The sequence below is a fragment of the Somniosus microcephalus genome, chromosome 19, assembly GCF_052327205.1.
Source record: "Somniosus microcephalus isolate GS21.2 chromosome 19, FLI_Smic_1.0, whole genome shotgun sequence".
Lineage (NCBI taxonomy): Eukaryota > Metazoa > Chordata > Chondrichthyes > Squaliformes > Somniosidae > Somniosus > Somniosus microcephalus.
In genome coordinates this window covers 67610302-67633522 of record NC_141005.1, presented here as the reverse complement: position 1 = coordinate 67633522, position 23221 = coordinate 67610302, and the positions used below count along the sequence as shown (strand labels likewise).

Sequence of the window (23221 nt, the reverse complement as noted above, 5' to 3'; positions counted from 1 at the left end):
ACACAAAGAAACAATGAAATGAGATGGAAATATGCTATAAAATAGCTCAACAGAGTGATTAGCTCAGAAGGACGTGATGTAATCAAATGTTTTGAAATCTGTACTAAAAGTGAGTTAACACTCCATTGCCCAGATACAATCATTGAGATGTGGTTTATATCATTAATCCAGGTGGTCTACTCTTAACTCTACAGTACACATCTTAAGCACTTTCATTTAATTTCCATACTTTCTAATAAACCACTTCCTTGTTTCAAGAAATCAAGATTGAAGAGCAGAGGGGAGAAACTATCGGTTACCGTGGCAGATTCAAACAACGAATAACTCCAATGTTACACACAAGTGTTGAAGTTATTGGTCTAGTTGGGCTCACTGATAGTATAGATGTTTCTCACAATTTTAGCCATTGTGGACACTTGTTAAATAATAAACGTGCTGGGAAATGTCAACCCTCCCAATCATTGTAAGAATTCGCAATAATTTACAGTTCTGAAGATTCATGTTATTGATTAAAGGATCCCTGAGCGATGTGCTTTTAAATTTCCAGGGATAAAATGGCTGTCACCACATGGCCGAAGACAAGGACAATGCTTTGTTTACAAAGCAATTGAATGCTATTAGCATTTGTTTGTATGTCGAGTGGATCCAAAGGACATCTAAACTGCAGAAGTGACTTTTTGTATCTTAAATGGGAAGCGTTAACATTTGAAAGGATTTTAAATCACCCAGTACTGGACTATAGAGCAGATGTATCTCCCTTTTGTTTCAGCAAAGGGAGCTCTGAAAATCACATTAACTCAATCTAACCACTTTGAGTTAGCCTATCACAGCTTTGGGGTTAATTTTGCACACAGCCCTTGCAAGGCAGGATGTGAGGGGCTCACCGGGTATAAAAAAAGGGCTGAGCAGCCAGCTCGCTCGGTTGGCTCTTGACTCTCTTGACTTCCTGGGACGATAGGTGAGCTCTCTCTCTCTCTCTTCGCTGGACCATGTGAGCAGAGTTTCTGACTCCTCAACAAGGCAACCTAGTAGGAGTTAAGGGGGGATGGTGATTTAAGGGAATTGCTAAGATTGTTTAAATAACATTGTAGCCATTGTATCCCTCGTTTTCACCGTCTGCAACCCCCCTGCTGTATAGTTTTACAATTTTACTGTGTTCGTGTGGGATAGTTTGATATTGTGATTGTAGTTTCTTTTAGTTAATAAAGATTGATTTTTTTCTCTCATCCAAACCACGTGTTCCGTTTTAATATCATTAATTATAAGTTCCTCCACTCAGAACTAAAGGAGGGGTAGCGATTTGAAACCGCTGTTTTAAAATTGGTTTTATTGGAATTGGTCTGATGTGCAGGCAAAGGCTGCAAGACCAGGAAAATTACTTTAAACCAGTTTAAAGGAAGCCCCCGGAATCCTTACAATGGCGAGTCAGGCAGGAGTGGAGGCAGTTTTGATATGCTAAGTGGTCTGGATCTGGAGAAAGCATCAGCTCTTGATTCTCTCGTTGTTTTCAGTATGTGGGTAGCCCTGCGGATGTTAGCAGCAGCGTGTAGGCTGACCTATCGGGGTATAGGTGGCTGCGTTAGGAAGGGTGTGAAGAGAGAGCAGGAGGAAAGGTTTAGGGAAGCAAAGGCAGTTTATAAGCTGGCCTGCGCCCTAAGGTTTGAGGAAGCAGATCATGGCCCCTGTAGGGCAGAGATAGAAAGCCTTAACATGGCTTTAAATGCAGCAAAGGGAATGATTTGCGTGATCAGCCCGAAGGCAGGTCAGCTGGATTTTACTGGCAGCCCAAATCAAACCGCCCCACAGGCATCACCCAGGGAAAGGCTGGCTAGGGAATTAGAGATCCCAAGACAGCAGCCCACAGCTCCGGGTTTTGAGGAGCTCTGGCAGGAAGGAGGGGTGGACAATGGGGTGGCAGGAGACATAGGGAGGGAGCTGACACCAGGTTTTAAACATGGGGAGGAAAATTTCCAGCCACCAGCTGCGGGTGGTGAGAGTATACCTGCCCCCAGCACAGGAGTGGGCAGGGAAGAGCAGACAAACCCAGAGAGAGATTTGCACCGGCAGGCTGCCAGGTACATTATACAGTGCGGGCTATTTGGACATGGGGGAGAAGGCTCCCAGCCAGCTGGGGCTGTGACCCAAGCTCAGGGTCCGCCAGCCAAAGTTTCCCCCATAGAGACACCCCTCAGAAGGTCTCAACGGATGCCCCGGCCTAAGAAAGCATGGTCACCCGCTTTACAGTGGAGTAAGGCGGACTCCCGAGCCGGGGAGAAGCCAGAGAACAGAGGCCCCCACTCAACAGCCATAAGCTGCGGGGGACCAGAGACAGGAGACAGTCCAGCTTCGCTGCAGCCAGCAGCAATCTGCGACAGTGCCAGAGATTAGACTGGCCGTCCGGAGACGGGCGGCATTTGTATTATAGCTATGTGTGTGTATATAGCTTGCTTTAAGGTGTATTTTAAGTTTTGTTGATTTAACTAGTTTTAGGTTTAAGCAAAGAGTTTAAGTTCACATGTGTGCCAAATGTTTGTATTTTGGTCCGAGGTCGAGGGACCCGACCATGTCTCCACCTAAGGCAGCAGATCAGTGAGACCTGGCTGCATGTCCCTTTTAAGTTTTTGCAGGAGATGGGAAAATGAAGCAGCCATGTTCGCCCAGCCCGAGCTGGACATCGAATGAAGATACGGAATGTTGGGGATCACCTCGCCACTGGACGAATCCAGGAGACCCCGCAGCGATCTTCGGGAAAAACCGGACAGAGTCTGGAGGAACTTGCCTACTCCTCCTACGGGGAGGAGATGGCCCCAGCTGGGTGGGGCATGGCCCCCAACCCAGCACTATCCTGACCGAAGTTCACGTGTGGGAGACCTCGCTGTTGAGTCACGATGGGGAAGCGCGGGCGCCTGGTCATAGGGACGCGTTCCCCGGGGATGGGTGGTGATGGCCCGGGAATGATTGTATAGAGGAGGGGGAGACCCAAGAGTCGCGTGGGTGCGGTCGGGGGAGGGAGGAACTCACGCGGGGGCCCACGGGCAAAGAAGATAAGTTGTGGCTGGGAAGGATGAGTGGGTGGCCGGATTGGTGTGGGGCCAGGGAGTGCCGCCACACAGGCACCCATCATTTTCTGCAGCCAGTCGAGGGAAGACGGGAGGGGGAGGGACTGGGAGTCATGAGATCCCATACTCCCCGGTCTCGGTCTGTGCCAAGGTAATTTTAAACGTGAGGGGTACCCCGCCTCCACAAAAGGACAAGGGAACGGCTCGGGGCTGGCGGAGCAGGCTGGTCGCAAAATCCATTCTGCCTGTTTTAAAGTTTAAGCTGATCATAGGGGGTGGAAGGTACTTTTACTGCCCGAGTGGGAGGAGCAATACCCACTCGAATTTCGCGACCCATCATCGGCACGTGATGATCGGGGTTCATTTAAGCATGTTGTTTAATGATTTTTTGTATTTTGTGTTGCAGCCCCAAGTTGAGCAGAGGTGTGAGGTCCTCTCCGTGCTTGGGACCAGTTTGTGACAACTCCAAGTTGAGCAGGGGCGTAGGACCCTCTCCGTGCTTGCGATAATTTTTGAGTACATTGTGTAACTAAGATTGCAACATTTTGTAATAACTTATGATGTAAAAAAAAAGGTGATTGTAAATTTGGTTTACACTGTATAATTTTACAAGCGTGTAGGGGTATGAGACCCCTTAGTGAAAACTGAAGTATCTGTAAGATGCCTACCGTACCATGGTTTTTTTCCTTGAATTTAAGGGGAATAGACGGGACGGGGATCAGTGGCAGATAGCTATTAGGTAAATACAGGGGATGGTTGTTTGTGGGGGGTCAGAAATTATTGCTCATTTCTTCAAGAGGATACTACAAGCAAGCTGGAAGTATCCAAGGGCGGACTGTAAGAATTCGCAATAATTTACAGTTCTGAAGATTCATGTTTTTGATTAAGGATCCCTGAGAGATGTGCTTTTAAATTTCCAGGGATAAAATGGCTGTCACCACATGGCCGAAGACAAGGACAATGCTTTGTTTACAAAGCAATTGAATGCTATTAGCATTTGTTTGTATGTCGAGTGGATCCAAAGGACATCTAAACTGCAGAAGTGACTTTTTGTATCTTAAATGGGAAGCGTTAACATTTGAAAGGATTTTAAATCACCCAGTACTGGACAAAAGAGCAGATGTATCTCCCTTTTGTTTCAGCAAAGGGAGCTCTGAAAATCACATTAACTCAATCTAACCACTTTGAGTTAGCCTATCACAGCTTTGGGGTTAATTTTGCACACAGCCCTTGCAAGGCAGGATGTGAGGGGCTCACCAGGTATAAAAAAAGGGCTGAGCAGCCAGCTCGCTCGGTTGGCTCTTGACTCTCTTGACTTCCTGGGACGATAGGTGAGCTCTCTCTCTCTCTCTCTCTTCGCTGGACCATGTGAGCAGAGTTTCTGACTCCTCAACAAGGCAACCTAGCAGGAGTTAAGGGGGGGGATGGTGATTTAAGGGAATTGCTAAGATTGTTTAAATAACATTGTAGCCATTGTACCCCCCGTTTTCACCGTCTGCAACCTCCCTGCTGTATAGTTTTACAATTTTACTGTGTTCGTGTGGGATAGTTTGATATTGTGATTATAGTTTCTTTTAGTTAATAAAGATTGATTTTTTTCTCTCATCCAAAACACTTGTTCCGTTTTAATATCATTAATTATAAGTTCCTCCACTCAGAACTAAAGGAGGGGTAGCGATTTGAAACCGCTGTTTTAAAATTGGTTTTATTGGAATTGGTCTGATGTGCAGGCAAAGGCTGCAAGACCAGGAAAATTACTTTAAACCAGTTTAAAGGAAGCCCCCGGAATCCTTACATCATTAACTGCAGGGTTTTTAAAAATCAGTGATAGTTGATCTCCCATGGCATTAGTCAAAGAGTCTCTTCCTGTAAATGTCTTTGCTTGCTTCTCACTCTAATTTTCCTGTCTCTCTTCGCCTCCCTCTTGCTTTCTCGCTCCACGTATGGCGCTCACATTTTCTTTTGCCATTTCTAACTTTCTTTCCCTCATTCCTTCTCCCTTTTTTCTATAATAGAAATAAGATCAGATTCCCTCTTCATTCAATCTATGTGACCTTGTTGCAATCCAGTTAACGTTGCTCTGGCAATGGTTGTGAATGTTGCTGTCGAGCTTTTTTGGGGGAAATATACAGGCATCCACGAAAGTTGCTTTACTAATCTGTTTCTTGGATATTTCCCCATCCCATCATACTGAGGAGTTTGCTACCAACACAGCCAGCGGCGGAACTGGGTTTTCTTTCTGTGGAACATGTCTTGATATGGGCTCGAGATCCGTGCTTAGTTGGGTCACTGAACAAGATAGAATGTCTGAACTGCCTCCCTCCTCCCACCCTCTCTTGTCACCTGTTTGAAGTATTGCTCTTGCTAAAGGTTAACAACTTATATAATTTGTTTCTGATTGTGTTTCAAGTTGCCATTTTGTATCAAACTTTTTTAAGCTATTTCAGTTGACCACAAGCATCAATCACAGCTTCTCCCTCTCTCTCGTTTGTTACTATATCTAGGTTTATACTACACGCATGATATAATCGCTTGATGTTATAATGCAAGAGAGACATTGCACAGTGAGAGGGGTAATTCATGGCAAACTATAACCAATAATGCAGGTTTTAGAGATCTGGAAACTGATTGGAAAGAAGATATTTCTAGACTGACAAAATCTTATAAATGTAGCCATGCTTGGCTGTTTTCATTAGTTCCACACGTATCTTTATGAAGTTACATTTGTTGAAACCCCACCGTTGTGAAAATGTGTGAAACCAACCTGTCCTGGATCATGGACTAAATATATTACATATCTTCCACAGACCAACTGGTTCATTCAAGATACTCTCTCTTTTTAATAAATAGAGTGAATTAAAATGTTTGGTGCACATTGTTTCTGCAGATATAGAATCATAGGGCACAAACAGAGGCCAATCGTGCTTGTAGCGGCTCTTTGAAAGAGCTCTCCAATTAGTCCCACTACCCTGCTCCTTCCCCATAGCCCTGCAAATCTTTCCTTTTCAAGTATATATCCAATTCACTCTTGAAAATTACTATTGAATCTGCTTCCACCATCCTTTCAGGTAGTGCATTCTGATGCGCTATCAATTACTCATAAAAGACGGAGAGTTAGGAGAGTAACTAAAAGGCTTTTATTAACAAAGAACAGAGCATGCCTCTCGTGGTTGACTGGTTTCCAAGAAGGCAGGGGGGCTGCAGAGCAGTCACCTTTATACCTGGGCATGTGGGTGGAGCCAGGGGCGGAGCCAGCTGAGGCATGCATAGATACAACAGTGTGCAACAACAACAACGGTGAACAACAATAACAGTGGTTTACCACATTCACCCCTTGTTTAAAATTGAGTCCGGCGGGGTGAAGTGTACTAAAGGTTCGTGTAAGTGAGTCTATCAGGTGGCCTTGTATGCCGTCCTGATCGTCGTGGTGGCGGCGGTGATGGTACAGCATCAAACGTTGAATCAGGCGTCTCATTGAGTGGTTGGGTGGTCAATGACGGGTTCTGGGGCTGCGGCATGCCGTCTACAGGGGTTGGGTTGTGGGTAGTGGTGGATGGCAATGGTAGTGTTTCAGGGGCACCCAAAGGTGCGAGGTCTCGTATGGAGACTGTGTCCTCCCGCCCGTCCGGGTACGCCACGTAAGCATACTGTGGGTTGGCGTGGAGGAGGCTCACCCTCTCGACCAGGGGGTCCGTTTTATGGGACCTCATGTGCTTCTGCAGTAGGACGGGTCCTGGAGACGTCAGCCATGTCGGTAGCGAGGTCCCCGATGTGGACTTCCTGGGGAAAGTGAACATTTTTTCATGGGGGGTGGCATTAGTGGCCATACAAAGCAGTGACCGAATGGAGTGGAGCGCCGCAGGGAGGACCTCCTGCCAGCGAGAGGTCGGAAGGCCCTTAGATTTTAAGTTTAAGAGGACGGCCTTCCAAACCGTCGCGTTCTCTCTTTCCACCTGGCCGTTCCCCCGGGGGTTGTAGCTGGTGGTTCTGCTTGTAGCAATACCTCTCGTGAGCAGGTACTGACGGAGTTCGTCGCTCATAAAGGATGAGCCCCGGTCGCTATGGATATAGCTAGGGAAGCCGAACAAGGCGAAAAGGTCATTCAGACATTTAATGACCGTGGTACTGGTCATGTCTGGGCAAGGGATGGCAAACGGGAAACGGGAGTACTCATCAATTATGTTGAGGAAGTACACGTTGCGGTCAGAGGAGGGGAGGGGCCCTTTAAAATCGACGCTCAGGCGCTCGAAGGGGCGAGTGGCCTTGATCAGGCTTGCTCTGTCTGGCCTATAAAAATGCGGTTTGCACTCGGCACAGGTTTGGCAGTTCCTGGTCATGGTCCTGACGACCTCGATGGCGTAGGGCAGGTTACGGGGTTTGATGAAATGGAAGAACCTGGTGGCCCCCGGGTGGCAGAGGTCATTGTGGAGGGTCTGCAGTCTATCAACCTGCGCGTTGGCGCATGTACCACGTGATAGGGCATCTGGGGGCTCATTGAGTTTCCCGGGCCGGTACAAGATATCGTAATTGTAGGTGGAGAGTTCAATTCTCCACCTCAAGATCTTGTCGTTCTTGATTTTGCCCCTCTGCTTATTGTTAAACATAAAAGCTACTGAACGCTGGTCAGTGAGCAGGGTAAATCGTTTTCCGGCCAGGTAATGCCTCCAATGTCGCACCGCTTCCACAATGGCCTGGGCCTCCTTTTCGACAGAGGAGTGTCGAATCTCGGGGCCCTGGAGGGTCCTTGAGAAAAAGGCCACGGGTCTCCCCGCCTGGTTAAGGGTTGCAGCTAGGGCGAAGTCGGATGCGTCGCTCTCCACTTGGAAAGGGATGGACTCATCCACTGCGTGCATTGTGGCCTTCGCAATATCTCTTTTTATGAGAGTGAAGGCTGCACATGCCTCTGCTGTCAGGGGGAAGGAGGTGGACTTGATGAGGGGTCTGGCTTTGTCCGTATAGTTGGGCACCCACTGAGCATAGTAAGAGAAAAACCCTAGGCATCTCTTCAGTGCTTTTTGGCAGTGGGGGAGGGGGAGCTCCATAAGGGGGCGCATTCTGTCGGGGTCGGGGCCGATGACTCCGTTCTCCACTACGCAGCCAAGAATGGCGAGGCGCGTGGTGCGAAACATACATTTGTCCTTGTTGTATGTTAGATTCAGCCGCTGGGCCGTACGGAGGAATTTCTCTAGGTTAACGTCATGGTCCTGCTGGTCGTGGCCGCAGATGGTGACGTTGTCTAGATAGGGGGAGGTGGCCTGCAGCGCGTTCTGGTCAACCATTCGGTCCATCTCCCTTTGGAAGACCGAAACCCCGTTGGTGACACCGAAGGGGACTCGGAGGAAGTGGTAGAGACGACCGTCAGCTTCAAAAGCTGTGTACTGGCGGTCCTCAGCCCTGATGGGGAGCTGGTGGTATGCCGACTTCAGATCAATCGTCGAGAACACCCGGTATTGTGCTATCTGGTTGACCATGTCAGATATGCGGGGGAGTGGGTATGCATCTAACTGGGTGTAGCGATTGATTGTCTGGCTGTAGTCAATAACTAGGCGCTGTTTTTCGCCAGTCTTCACTACCACCACTTGTGCTCGCCATGGGCTAGTGCTACCCTCAATAATCCCTCCCTTCAGGAGTCTTGCTACTTCGGATTTAATGAAGCTCCTATCCCCGGCACTGTACCGCCTGCTTTTGGTAGCGATGGGCTTACAGTCGCGGGTGAGGTTAGCGAACGGGGGGGGGGGGGGGGGAGACTTTAAGCGTGGAGAGGCTGCAAATGGTGCGCGGCGGGCGATTTAAAAGCTGCTGGCTGCAGACTGTGAGTGGGGGGAGGGGTCCGCCGTACGCTCGTGTGACACTTTCAAGGTGGCACTGAAAATCCAACCCCAGTAAAACGGCAGCGCAGAGATGGGGCAGGACAAGAAGTTTAAAATTTTTGTATTCTGTGCCCCTTACTGAAAGGGTCACTACACAGTAGCCACCAACGTCTGCTGAATGGGATTTGGAAGCCAGAGATCCGATGGCGCGTTGGCAGGACCGGGAGAGAGTAACTGCGCACCGTGTTGGGGTGGATAAAGCTCTCCGTGCTCCCGCTGTTGAAAAGGCAGGTAGTGGCGCGGCCGTTTACCGTCATGTCCATCATGGACCTGGACAGTTGGTGAGGGAGAGATTGGTCCAGCGTCACGGAGGCCAGCGTATGGTCGAGCGAGTCGCTGTGGTCGTCAGACGAGGTGGTGGTTGAGTCCGGGTCACCCGCGATTGGAGTTGGAGGCGTCCAAGATGGCGGACAAAATGGCTGCGCCCATGATCCCGATCCCCACGCGGCTGGAGGTGTCCAAGATGGCGGACAAGATGGCTGCCCCCACGGTTCACACGCGGCGCTGCTGGCGTTAGCGGTTTTACCTTTGCAGGCGCTGACGTAGTGTCCTTTCTTCCCGCAGCCAGAGCAGGTAGCGTTTTTCACCGGGCAGCATGCTCTGGGGTGTTTTGCCTGGCCACAAAAGTAACATTTCGGGCCCTTGGACATCGCTGCAGCAGTTGGTGCCGGGGGTGGCGGTCCCATGACCCAAGGTTGCGGCGTCCACGGTGCGGAACGGTTAGGGGAGAATGCGTCCATATTCCGGTGGGCCACGTCTAGCGAGAGCGCGAGGGACACTGCCTTCTTCAGGTCGATTTCGCCCTTCTCCAGCAGTCTCTGCCGGGAGTAGTCGGACTTGAGGCCCGCAACGAAAGCATCTCGGATAAGTCCCTCCGTGTGTGTCGCGGCCGATACCTCTTTACAATCGCAGGCTCGGCCGAGTATCTGTAGTGACCGTAGGAATGCCTCCACCGATTCCCCGGACTGCTGTTTGCGGGATCTCAGGAGGTGTCTGGCATAAACCGTATTTACCGGGTGTGTGTATTGTCCTTTTAGCAGATCGATAGCCGCCGCGTAGGTAGTCGCGTCCTGGATGAGCGTGTAGACTTGGTGGCCCACCTTGGAGGCCAGGATTTTTAGTTTGTTTCCATCTAGTGTCACGGCTGAGGCTTCCAGGTAAGCTTCGAAGCAACGCAGCCATTGTGCGAACTTGGTAGACGAACCCGCCTCGAGGGTCTAGGTCCAGGCATGTTGGTCTGAGGGCATGCAGCAGCGCCTGCTGCTCAGCGTTTGGTCCCGTCATTTGCTGCAGTGCCTGCTGCTCAGCATTTGGTGCCGACATTTTGTTTTTGTTAATAAAATTGATGCGCTATCAATTACTCATAAAAGACGGAGAGTTAGGAGAGTAACTAAAAGGCTTTTATTAACAAAGAACAGAGCATGCCTCTCGTGGTTGACTGGTTTCCAAGAAGGCAGGGGGGCTGCAGAGTAGTCACCTTTATACCTGGGCATGTGGGTGGAGCCAGGGGCGGAGCCAGCTGAGGCATGCATAGATACAACAGTGTGCAACAACAACAACGGTGAACAACAATAACAGTGGTTTACCACACATTCCAGATCACAATTACTCGCTGCATAAATGTTTTTTTCTCTTCTTCCCCCATGTTCTTTTGCTGACAGGGGCCGGTACCTGCTACAATCCAGCAATGCAACACCTCCCTTGCCATTGCTAAGATGCTTTCTGCTGTCATAATATCTAATTTTACACATGCCCAAACCATTAAGTATTTAATAGAAAACAGACCGCACTACAATTCCTGGCAACAGCTGCTCAGCTCAATGGAATGTGTCCAATGTAAATTACAGACAACAAAAGGGTAAAGCAATGTTTGTAGTGGAAGGGAAGAGCCAATGTTTTTGCAAAGAAAGCACGGAATCAGAGAACCACAACAAGCATTGTCCCAGGCCCAATGACTTGCACACTTTCGTGGCACTTCAGTGGCTAAACATTTGTCTAAATAATGTGATTGATCAATAAATGCAGTGTCAAGTTATTCAGACTCAGTCTTCATTACAACAACTTGCATTTATGTCGTGGGATCAATTAAATGAGAATGTTAGATTTGAGAAGGGTTTGGAGAGCTCGAGTCTAACACCATGGTCGCAATTTCTCAAAACCACTAGTCTAGTGAGGTTGTATGCCAGGAAAACAGCCATAGTGAATTTGCCCCAGGGCATAGAAAATGTCCCAAGGCGCTTCACAGAGGAGAAATGGACACAGAGCAGTAATATAATGGTTGGCAGAGATGAGCAAAATCATGGCTAAAAAGAAGGTTGTGAGGACATTTTTTTAAATGGGGAAAGGAGCAGCGAGGCAGAGGGTTTAGGGAGGGAGATCCAATCAATAGGGCCGAAATGGCTGAAGGCTCAGTTACCAGTCGTGGAGCAGGAGGAGGAGACAGGAGACCAAAAGCAGAGGATTGAAGAGCACAGGCTGGGGGAGGGTACAGAGGTCGTAGAGGGATTTATAAATGACAACATGGATTTTGAACTCAATGTGTTGGGGGACAGCAAGTTAGGGGAGGTTTGTGAGGTGATGGGAAGCACTATAAAGGCTAATTTTCACTCTTTTTTGAAAGCCCATTGTAAACAATTTCAAACCAGAGCAGTGGGTGAGGGAGCCTTCAGAACCCAACATAGCTCTCAGGATCTCTACTGCTTTGTAGATGAGGCAGGATGGAGGCTGGGTTCACGTGAACTTCAGTAACTACTTGGGATGAAGGATGAAGACACTTTTCTCATGTACACATTGACAGAGATGCATAGTGTGAATGCAGACTAGGGTACAAATCTATAAAGAAACTGATCCAATGAAGCTCAACGTACGCTCGAGGAACAGCATCTCATCTTTCGATTAGGCACTTTACAGCCTTCTGGACTCAACATAGAGTTCAACAGTTTCAGACCATAACCTCAGCCCCTATCCTTTTTTTCATTTTCTTCTCTCTCTCTCTCTAACAGGCAGCTGTTGATGATTCTGCCATTGCCATTTACACTTCATCTAGAGTCATCTTTTGTTTCTTAACTTGTCCCATTACCATCTCCTTTTGCCTTGCACCATCATCCCTTTTGTCTCTTAATCTCTCCTGCCTTCCACCCTATCACAGACCTTCCCTTTTGTTCTTTCCTCCCCTCCCCCCTTTCCCTGCCCCTACACTTGCTTAAAAACCTGTTCCATCTCCAGCTTTTTCCAGTTATGTCGAAGGGTCATCGACCTGAAACGTTAACTCTGTTTCTCTCTCCACAGATGCTGCCTGATCTGCTGAGTATTTCCAGCATTTTCTGTTTTTATTTCAGATTTCCAGCATCCGCTGTATTTTGCCTTTGTATTTGTGCCAACATACCATTTTCTTTCCCAATTGCTTGCTGTACCTGCATGTTAACTTTCAGTGATTCATGTACAAGGACACCCAGGTCCTGCTGAATACCAACATTTCCCAATCTCTCTCCATTTAAAAAATACTCTGCTTTTCTATTTTTCCTACCAAACTTCACATTTCTGCACATTATATTCCATTTGCCATGTTCTTGCCCAGTCACTTAGTCTGTCTCTATCCCCTTGAAGCCTCTTTGCATCCTCCTCACAACTTACATTCCCACCCAGCTTTGTATCATCAGCAAACTTGGATATATTACATTTGGTCCCCTCATCCAAATCATTGATGTAGATTGCGAATAGCTGAGGCACAAGCACTGATCCTTGCGGTATCCCACTAGTTACAGCCTGACAACCCAAAAATGACCCATTTATTCCTACTCTGTTTTCTGTCCGTTAACCAATCCTCAATCCATGCTAGTATATTACCCCCAATCCCATGAGCCCTAATTTTGTTTAATAACCTCTTGTGTGGCACCTTATCAAATACCTTCTGAAAATCCAAATACACCACATCCACTAGTTCCCCCTTATCTATTCTGCTAGTTACAACCTCCAAAAACTATCAACAGATTTGTCAAACACAATTTCCCTTTCATAAATCCGTGTTGACTCTGCCCAATCCTATTATTATATTCTGCCCAATCCTATTATTATATTCTGCCCAATCCTATTATTATATTCTGCCCAATCCTATTATTATTTTCTAAGTCCCCTGTTACCATGACCTTAATAATAGATTCCAGCATTTTCCCTACCACTGATGTCAGGCTAACTGCTCTGTCGTTCCCCGTTTTCTCTCTCCCTCCTTTCTTAAATAGTGGGGTTACATTTGCTACCTTCCAATCTGCAGGAACCGTTCTAGAATCAATGGAATTTTGGAAAATGACAACCAATGCATTTACTATCTCTATAGCCACCTCTTTCAAAACCCTAGGATGTAGGCCTTCAGGTCATGGGGATTTATTGGCTTTTAGTCCCATTAATTTCTCCAGTACTATTTTATTACTAATACTAATTTCTTTCGGTTCCTCATTCTCGACTCGAAGGGGGCGATTTTGCCGGCGCTCAGGGGTCGCATTTGGAGATGGGGCTGCTGGCAAAATCAAAAAGATTTGTCGCGGGTCCCGAACCTGCTTCCAATCGATCTTCCCGGGAGTCGGGTCCCTGATTTACGCAGGGACCCGACTCCTAGCAGCGGGAAGAGGATTATAGCCACTGGAGAGCATGGGTGCAAGGGCTCACCTTTGTACAGAGATTGTCAGTGTTTGCAGCACCTCAATGCTGACAAACACTGGAAAAAATCATCTGTTGAAAAGAAATGGTAGTGTCCCCTTTAAGAAAACCGGCAGATGACGCGTCATCAACTGACATCGGCTTTCTCTTAATTGGCCGGCAAGCCCGCAGGGTGGGCTTAACAAGGCCAATTGATGCAAAATAGCGTCTGTGCGTCAGACATCGCTGGGGGCGGAACTATAACCTGAAAGGCAGCAGTCCCGCCCCCAACGCGCCTCTTCAGGTAAGATCCCAGCCAAAGTATTTGTTTAATTTCTCTGCCATTTCATAGAAACATAGAAGATAGGAGCAGGAGATGCGATCATGGCTGATCATCCAAATTCAGTACCCGGTCCCTGCTTTCTCCCCATACCCCTTGATCCCTTTAGCCTTGAGAAATATATCCAACTCCTTCTTGAATATATTTAATGTATTGGCCTCTACTGCCTTCTGTGGTAGAGAATTCCACAGGTTCACCACTCTCTGGGTGAAGAAATTCCTCCTAATTTCTGTCCTAAATGGCCTACCCCTTATCCTTAGACTGTGACCCCTGGTTCTGGACTCCACGACCATCGGAAACATCCTTCCTGCATCTAGTCTGTCTAGTCCTGTCAGAATTTTATAAGTTTCAATGAGATCCCCTCTCATTCTTCTAAACTCCAGCGAGTACAAGCCCAATCGTCCCAATCTTGTTTACGTCATTCCTGCCATCCCAGGTATCAGCCTGGTGAATCGTCGCTGAACTACTTCCATGGCAAGAACATCCTTCCTCAGATAAGGTGACCAAAACTGCACACAATACTCAAGGTGTGGTCTCACCAAGGCCCTGTACAACTGCAGCAAGACATCCTTGTTCCTGTACTCAAACCTTCTCGCTATGAAGGCCAACATACCATTTGCCTTCTTAACCATCTGCTGCACCTGCATGCTTACCTTCAGCGACTGGTGCACAAGGACACCCAGGTCTCGTTGCACTTCCCCTTCTCCCAATCTATTGCCATTCAGATAATAATCTGCCTTCCTGTTTTTGCCACCAAAGTGGATAATCTCACATTTATCCACGTTATATTGCATCTGCCATGCTTTTGCCCAATCACCCAACTTGTCCAAATCATCTTGGAGTTTCTCGGCATCCTCCTCACAGCACACACGCCCACCCAGCTTTGTGTCGTCTGCAAATTTGGAGATATTACATCTAGTTCCCTTGTCTAGATCATTAATATATATTGTGAATAGCTGGGGTCCAAGGACCAATCCCTGCGGTACCCCACTAGTCACTGCCTGCCACTTGGAAAAAGACCCATTTATTCCAACTCTTTGCTTTCTGTCTGCCAACCAGTTCTCTATTCAAGTCAATACCTTGCCCCCAATCCCATGTGTCTTAACTTTATACGCTAATCTCTTATGCGGGACCTTATCGAAAGCCTTCTGAAAGTCCAAATACACCACATCCACTGGTTCATCCTTATCTATTTTACCAGTTACATCCTCAAAAAATTCCAGTAGATTAGTCAAGCACGATTTACCTTTTGTAAATCCATGTTGACTTTCTCCGATCCTGTCACTGTTTTCCAAGTGCTCTGCTATTACATCTTTTATAATGGACTCTAGCATTTTCCCCACTACCGATGTCAGGCTTACCAGTCTGTAATTCCCCGTTTTCTCTCTACCACCTTTTTTGAATAGTGGGGTAACATTAGCTACCCTCCAATCCATGGGTACTGTTGCAGATTCCATCGAATGCTGGAAGATGATCAGCAAAGCATCAAGTATTTCTAGGGCCACTTCCTTAAGTACCCTAGGGTGTAGATTATCAGGCCCTGGGGATTTATCGGCCTTCAATCCCATCAATTTCCCGAACACCATTTCTCTACAAATACTGATTTCTTTCAGTTCCTCCCTTTCATCAGACCCTATGTTCCCCGACATCTCTGGGAGGTTATTTGTGTTCTCCTTGTGAAGACAGAACCAAAATATGTATTGGTCTGCCATTTCTTTGTTCCCCATTATAAATTCCCCTGATTCTGACTGCAAGGGACCTACGCTTGACTTCACCAATCTTTTTCTCTTCACATATGTATAAAAGCTTTTACAGTCAGTTTTTATGTTCCCTGCAAGCTTACTCTCATATTCTATTTTCCCTTTCTTAATTAATCCCTTTGTCCTCCTTTGTTGAATCCTAAACTGCTCCCAATCCTCAGGTTTACTGCTTTTTCTGGCCAATTTATATGTCCTCTCCTTGGATCTTATGCTATCCCTAATTTCCCTTGTTAGCCACGGTTGAGTCACCTTTTTTGTTTTATTTTTATGCCAAACTGGGATGAACAAATTCTGTAGTTCATCCATGCCGTCTTTGAATGTTTGCCATTGCCTATCCACCGTCAACCCTTTGAGTGACATTCCCCAATCAATCCTACCCAACTCGCGCCTCAGCCCATTGTAGTTTCCTTTATTTAAATTTAGGACCCTAGTCTCTGAGTCGACTGCTTCATTCTCCATCTTAATGAAGAATTCGATCATATTATGATCGCTCCGACCCAAGGGGCCTCGTACAACAAGATTGCTAATTAATCCTTTCTCGTCTAGTCTAAGATGGCCTGATCTCTGGTTGGTTCCTCGACATATTGGTCCAGGAACCCATCCCGTAAACACTCCAGGAATTCCTCCTCCACAGTATTGTTACTAATTTGGTTAGCCCAATCTATATGTAGATTAAAGTCACCCATGATGACTGCTGTACCCTTATTGCACGCTTCTCTAACTTCCCTTTTAATGCCATCCCCAACCTCCGCATTACTGTTTGGAGGTCTATATACCACTCCCACTAACATTTTCTGCCCCTTGGTATTTCTCAGTTCTACCCATACAGATTCCACATCATCAGAGCTAATATCCTTCCTTACAATTGTGTTAATCCCTTCTTTAATGCTACCCCATCTCCCTTTCCTTTTTGCCTATCTTTCCTGAATATTGAATTCCCCTGGATGTTGAGTTCCCAGCCTTGGCCACCCTGGAACCATGTTTCCATAATCCCAATCAAATCATATTCGTTTACCTCTATTTGCGCAGCTAATTCATCCACCTTATTACGAATGTTCCTCGCATTAAGACACAAAGCCTAAAGGTTTGTTTTTTTAACGCTCTTAGACCTATTAGAATTATTATTTCCTTATTCCCCATTATGATTTCTCCTGTCTCAGCCTGTAAGGGACCCACATTTAATTTCGCTAATCTTTTCCTTTTTACAGTCTGTTTTTATGTCGCTCGCTAGTTTACTCTCATATTTTATTTTCCCTTTCTTTATTAATTTCTTGGTCCTCCTTTGCTGAATTCTAAAATTCTCCCAATCCTCAGGCTTGCTACTCTTTTTGGCAACATTATAAGCCTCTTCCTTTGATCTAATACTATCTTTAACTTCTCCTGTTAGCCATGGATGGACCACTTTTCCTGTGGGGTTTTTGTGCCTTAAAAGAATGTATATTTGTTATAAGTTATGTATTAACTCTTTAAATGCTAGCCATTCCTGCTCTACTGTCATACTTTTTAATGTAGTTTCCTAATCTACCTGAGCCAACTTGCCCCTCATACCTACACAGTATTTTTAAAAACATTTTATTTGTTTTATGGGATGTGGGCATCGCTGGCAAGACCAGCATTTATTGCCCATCCCTAATTGCCCTCGAGAAGGTGGTGCTGAGCTGCCTTCTTGAACCACTGCAGTCCGTGTGGTGAAGGTACTCCCACAACGCTGTTAGGTAGGGAGTTCCTGAATTTTGACCAAACGACGATGAAGGATCGGCGATATACTTCTAAGTCAGGATGGTGTGTGACTTGGAGGGGAACTTGGAGGGTGGTGGTGTTCCCATGCGTCTGCTGCCCTTGTCCGTCTAGGTGGAAGAGGTCATGGGTTTGGGAGGTGCTGCCGAAGAAGCCTTGGCGAGTTGCTGCAGTGCATCTTGTAGATGGTACACACTGCAGCCACGGTACGCCGGTGGTGGAGGGAGTGAAAGTTTAAGGTGGTGGATGGGGTGCCAATCAAGCGAGCTGCTTTGTCCTGGATGGTATCAAGCTTCTTGAGTGTTGTTGGAGCTGTACTCATCCAGGCAAGTGGAGAGTATCCCATCACACTCCTTACTTGTGCCTTGTAGATGATGGAAAGGCTTTGGGGAGTCAGGAGGTGAGACACTTGCTGCAGAATACCTAGCCTCTGACCTGCTCTTGTTGCCACAGTACTTATGTGGCTGGTCCAGTTAAGTTTCTGGTCAATGGTGACCCCCAGGATGTTGATGGTGGGGGATTCGGTGATGGTAATACCATTGAATGTTAAGGGGAGGTGGTTAGACTCTCGCTTGTTGGAGATAGTCATTGCCTGGCATTTCTGTGGCGTGAATGTTACCTGCCACTTATCAGCCCAAGCCTGAAGGTCGTCCAGGTCTTGTTGCATTCGGGCATGGACTGCTTCATTATCTGAGGAGTTGTGAATGGCGCTGAACACTGTGCAGTCATCGGTGAACATCCCCATTCTGACGTTATGTTGGAGGGAAGGTCATTGATGAAGCAGCTGAAGATGGTTGGGCCTAGGACACTGCCCTGAGGAACTCATGCAGCAATATCCTGGGGCTGTGATGATTGACCTTCAACCACCACAACCATCTTCCTTTGTGCTGGGTATGACTCCATCCAGTGGAGCGTTTTCCCCCTCAATTCCCATTGACTTCAGTTTTACTAGGGCTCCTTGATGCCACTCTCGGTCAAAAGCTGCCTTGATGTCAAGGGCAGTCACTCTCACCTCACCTCTGGAATTCAGCTCCTTTGTCCATGTTTGGACCAAGGCGGTAATGAGGTCGGGAGCCAAGTGGTCTTGGCGGAACCTAAACTGGGCATCAGTGAGCAGGTTATTGGTGAGTAAGTGCCGCTTGATAGCACTTTCGATGACACCTTCCATCATTTTGCTGATGATTGAGAGTAGACTGATGGGGCGGTAATTGGCCGGGTTTGCTTTGTTTAGATGTAAGACCCTAGTTTTGGATTTAACTGAATCACTTTCAAACTCAAATTCTATCATATTATGGTCACTCTTCCCTAAAGGCCCCTTTACTACAAGGTTATTAATTAACTCTTTCTCATTGCACAATACTTGATCTAAAATAGTCTGTTCCCTAGTTGGTTCCTCAACATACTGATCTAGAAAACTATCTTGCATATATTCCATGAATTCGTCCTCCACATTATTACTACAAATTTGGTTTGCCCAGTCTATATGTAAATTAAAGCCCATGATTACTGTATTACCCTTGTTATAGGTGCTTCTAATTTCCTGATTTATACTCTGCCCTACATTACAACTACTATTTGGGGGCCTATAAACAACTCCTACCACTGTTTTCTGCCCCTTGCTGTTTCTTAGCTTCACCCAAACTGATTCTACTTCCTGATTTTCGGAGCTAAGATCCTTTCTCTCTACTGTCTTTATCCCATCCTTTATCAGGGCTACCCTGCCTCCTTTTCTATTTTGCCTATCTCTTCTAAAAGTTATATATCCTGAAATATTTAGTTCCCAACCTTGGCCACATTACAACCACATCTCTGTAATGGCTATTAGATGTAACCTATTAATTTCTATCTACGCTATTAATTCATCTATTTTGTTGCGAATGCTTCGTGCATTCAGATATAGTGCCTTTAGCTTTGACTTATTTCTACTTTTCCCTGATGTCATCTTAGTCACTGATACCTTATTACCCTCTCTGTCCCTTCTTGACCCACACTGCTTATTTTTATCCAAAACTCTACTCTGCTCTAGAGCCTTGACATTTCTCTCGCTGCTTTTAAATTTACTCTTTCCTGAATCCTCCCACCCCCACTTCATTAGTTTGAAGCCCTGTCTACTGCTCTAGTTATTCGGTTCGCCAGGACACTTGTCCCAGCCTGGTTTAAGTGGAACCTGTCCCAACGGAACAGCTCCCTCATTCCCCATCAACTGAAACCCCTTCCTCCCACACCACTGAGCCACGCATTTAAACCTCAAATCCGTTTGTCCCTATGCCAATTTGCGCATGGGTCAGGTAACAATCCAGAATATTATTATCGTTGAGGTTCTGCTTTTTAATTTGGATCCTAGCTCCTCAAACTCCCTCAGCAGAACCTCATTCTTAGTTCTACCTATGTCGTTGATTTCTACGTGGACCACAACAACTGGATCCTCCCCCTCCCACTCCCACTCCAAGTTCTCCGCTAGCCGAGAGTCTTTAACCCTGGCACCGGGCAGGCAACATAACCTTCGGAACTCTCGGTCGCGGCTGCAGAGAACAGTATCTATCCCCGTGACTATACTGTCCCCTACCACAGCTACGTTTCCTTTCACTCCTGCACCATGGTGCCATGGTCAGCCTGCTCATCCATGCTGCAGGCTTTCCCCTCATCCACACAGGCAGCAAGAACCTCATACCTGTTGGACAAGGGCAAAGGCTGAGTTTCCTCCAGCACTGCACCTCGGGTCCCCTTACCTGCCTGAGTTGCAGTCACACCCTCCTGTCCCTGACCACTAACCAGACCTGTACCACTACCTAACCTAAAGGGTGTGACTGCCTCCTGGATCAAAGTGTCCAGGTAACTCTCCCCATCACTGATGCCCGGCAATGTCTGCACCTCAGACTCCAGCTCAAAAACTCTGAGTTGAAGTTCCTCAAGATGCAGGCACTTACTGCAAACGTGGTTGTCCGAGATCACAATGCTCGCCACAAACTCCTACGTGCTGCAGTTGCAGCACACCACCTGCACTCCCATCCCTATATGACCTTGTTTTATTTAATTAAATTTGTAATTAGGTAACTTAGTTTACAGTGTAGTTTCTTGACTACTTACTTGATCTAGATTAAGTTATGGGTACTAAATTAAATATCTACCTGTAACACAAAGCACTACAAGTAGTGTAGCCAAAAAGCAGCAACTCCTTTCCCCTCTTCTCTGAATTCCCACTCTTTCCATACTCCCAAATAAAACTCTGATTGAGTACACTCCATTGTGCTCTGCAGACTTGTTTACTCTTATACTCTAGGAGCCTCACCTAATTTACAAGTAAAGATCCACGCGGACAAAGGGACACCCCCAAAATATTAAACTGTCCTTTCTCTTCACAGATGTTGACTGACCTGCTGTGTACTTCCAACATTGGCAATTTTTTTTTTTCCTTTTCAGGTACCCTCTGCGATGTGCTGATAACGTAAAGTATCTCTTACCTTCCAAAGATGGTGTGCTTCTTGTCCAGGTAGACGCATGAGCGAAATGTAATGAAGCTGAGAAGACAGAGGAGACCATTGTAAAAACATGCTCTTGGGCATGTGGCTGCCATTTAAAAAAAAATCTTTTTCGGCTTGTAAGTTGCAGAGCTGCTATTAGCTGGGTGTAGACAAGTGAACAGTTCCTGTCTGTGAGCACCAGGAAGGAACAAATCAAAGCAAAAAAAAATCACAACTTAAAAAAACCCAGCAGATTTTATCTCCAGGTTTAAAGGACCCTAAAAAGAGCACTTAACATATACAGGCAGAAACCAACACTTTCTGTAAGTGGAAAGGTAAACGGGCTGTACATTTAACAGGCATTAAACAGGCACTTCGTTTATGGCCATTACTGGTGGATGTTTAAAGAGGCTTCCAATCACGGTGTCATAGGCTTCAAACAAAAACCCATTATCTGCTCTCCTGATGTGAATATGTTTGAGATTAGATCATTGGTGGGGGGGAAGAGGCATTAAAAAGCATACCCATTAGTTTAGAATGTAGACGTTAAACATATGGATCTGATCCTTTGAAATTTAATGACATGGGGCAGAGGGGTCAGGTGAAGGGAAATTTAGAAAGCTAAAGAGAAAGGTCAAGGTAATACAGCAGTGTAGCGATTTGGGTAAAAATAAGCAGAGCGTGACAGGAAGGGACAGTGAGTTTAACGGTAGCAGTGCAGCAGAGAATAAGGTCAAAGCAGGGAATAATGGTAAAAAATTTAAATTAAGGGCTCTTTATCTGAATGCACGAAGCATTCATAACAAGATAAACGAACTAGTGGCACAAATAGAGATAAATGGGTTTGATCTAATAGCCATTACAGAGACGTGGTTGCAAGGTGACCAAGGTTGGGGACTAAATGCTCCAGGGTAAACACAGAAAATGCTGGAAATACTCAGCAGGTCAGACAGCATCTGTAGAGAGAGAAACAGAGTTAACGTTTCAGGTCGATGACCCTTCGTCAGAACTGCAAAAAGTTGGAGATGTAACAGGTTTTTAAGCAAGTGTAGGGGCAGGGAGGGGGGAGGGGAGGAAAGAACAAAAGGGAAGGTCTGTGATAGGATGGAAGGCAGGAGAGATTAAGAGACAAAAGGGATGATGGTGCAAGGCAAAAGGAGATGGTAATGGGACAAGTTAAGAAACAAAAGATGACCTGATCAAACATGGGAAGGGAAACAGAAAGCAATGAAGATGAACAAGGTAAAAGAGACAAACGGAAATCCCATCAGAGAGAAGAGCAGAACTTCTTCAAGGTGGGCATTCCTCGAAGAGAAGTGGCTGTAAATTAAATGCTAATACAAAAACAAAAAAATACTGCGGATGCTGGAAATGTTCTAGGGTATTTGACGTTTCGTAAAGACAGGCAGAATGGAAAAGGGGGGGGGGGGGTAGCCCCGATAATAAAGGATGACATAAGGACAGTAGAGAGAAAGGATCTCGGTTCAGAAGATCAGGAAGTGGAATCAGTATGAGTGGAGATAAAGAATAACAAGGAACAGAAAACACTGGTGGGAGTAGTATATAGGCCCCCTAACAGTAGCTATACCGTTGGACAGAATATTAATCAAGAAATAGTAGGAGCTTGTAACAAAGGTAATACAATAATCGTGGGTGACTTTAATCTTCATATAGACTGGACAAATCAAATTGGCAAAGGTAGTCTGGAGGACAAGTTCATGGAATGCATTCGGGACAGTTTCCTGGAACAATACATCATGGAACCAATCAGGGAACAGGCTATTTTAGATCTTGTATAGTGCAATTTTTTGGGTTAATTAGCAATCTCATGGTAAAGGATCCTCTGGGGCAGAGTGATCATAATATGATAGAATTTCACGTTAAGTTTGAGAGAGACTTTCCTAAGTCCGAAACTAGAGTCTTAAACTTAAATAAAGCCAATTATATAGGTATGAGGGGCGAGTTGGCTAAGGTAGATTGGAAAAATAGATTAAAAGGTATGGCGGTAGATAAGCAGTGGCTAGCATTTAAAGAAATATTTCATAATTCTCAACAAAAATACATTTCATTGAGAAGCAAAAACTCCATGGAAAAAGTGATCCATCCGTGGCTAACTAAAGAAGTTAAGGATAGCATTAGATTGAAAGAAGACGCTTATAATGTTGTGAAAAACAGTAGTAAGCCTGAGGATTGGGAGAGTTTCAGAAACCAGCAAAGGATGACCAAAAAATTGATGAAAAGGGAAAAAATAGAATGAGAGAAAACTAGCAAGAAATATAAAACAGATTTTTGGACTCTAGGGGAATCAAGGGATATGGAGATTGGGCGGGAAGGTGGAGTTGAGGTTGATGATCAGCCATGA

At 46.1% G+C, this 23221-nt stretch overlaps 1 protein-coding gene across 1 annotated transcript in view; it reads right to left on the bottom strand.

The window, feature by feature from the left end:
- Positions 1 to 23221, bottom strand: part of LOC147104596 (RING-type E3 ubiquitin-protein ligase PPIL2-like) — a 193272-nt gene that overhangs the window by 75704 nt on the left and 94347 nt on the right. Inside the window, exon 4 of the mRNA XM_085961990.1 lies at positions 20860 to 20916. Within this exon, the coding sequence (XP_085818116.1) occupies positions 20860 to 20916 (57 nt within the window). The remainder of the gene's footprint in view (positions 1 to 20859; positions 20917 to 23221) is intronic.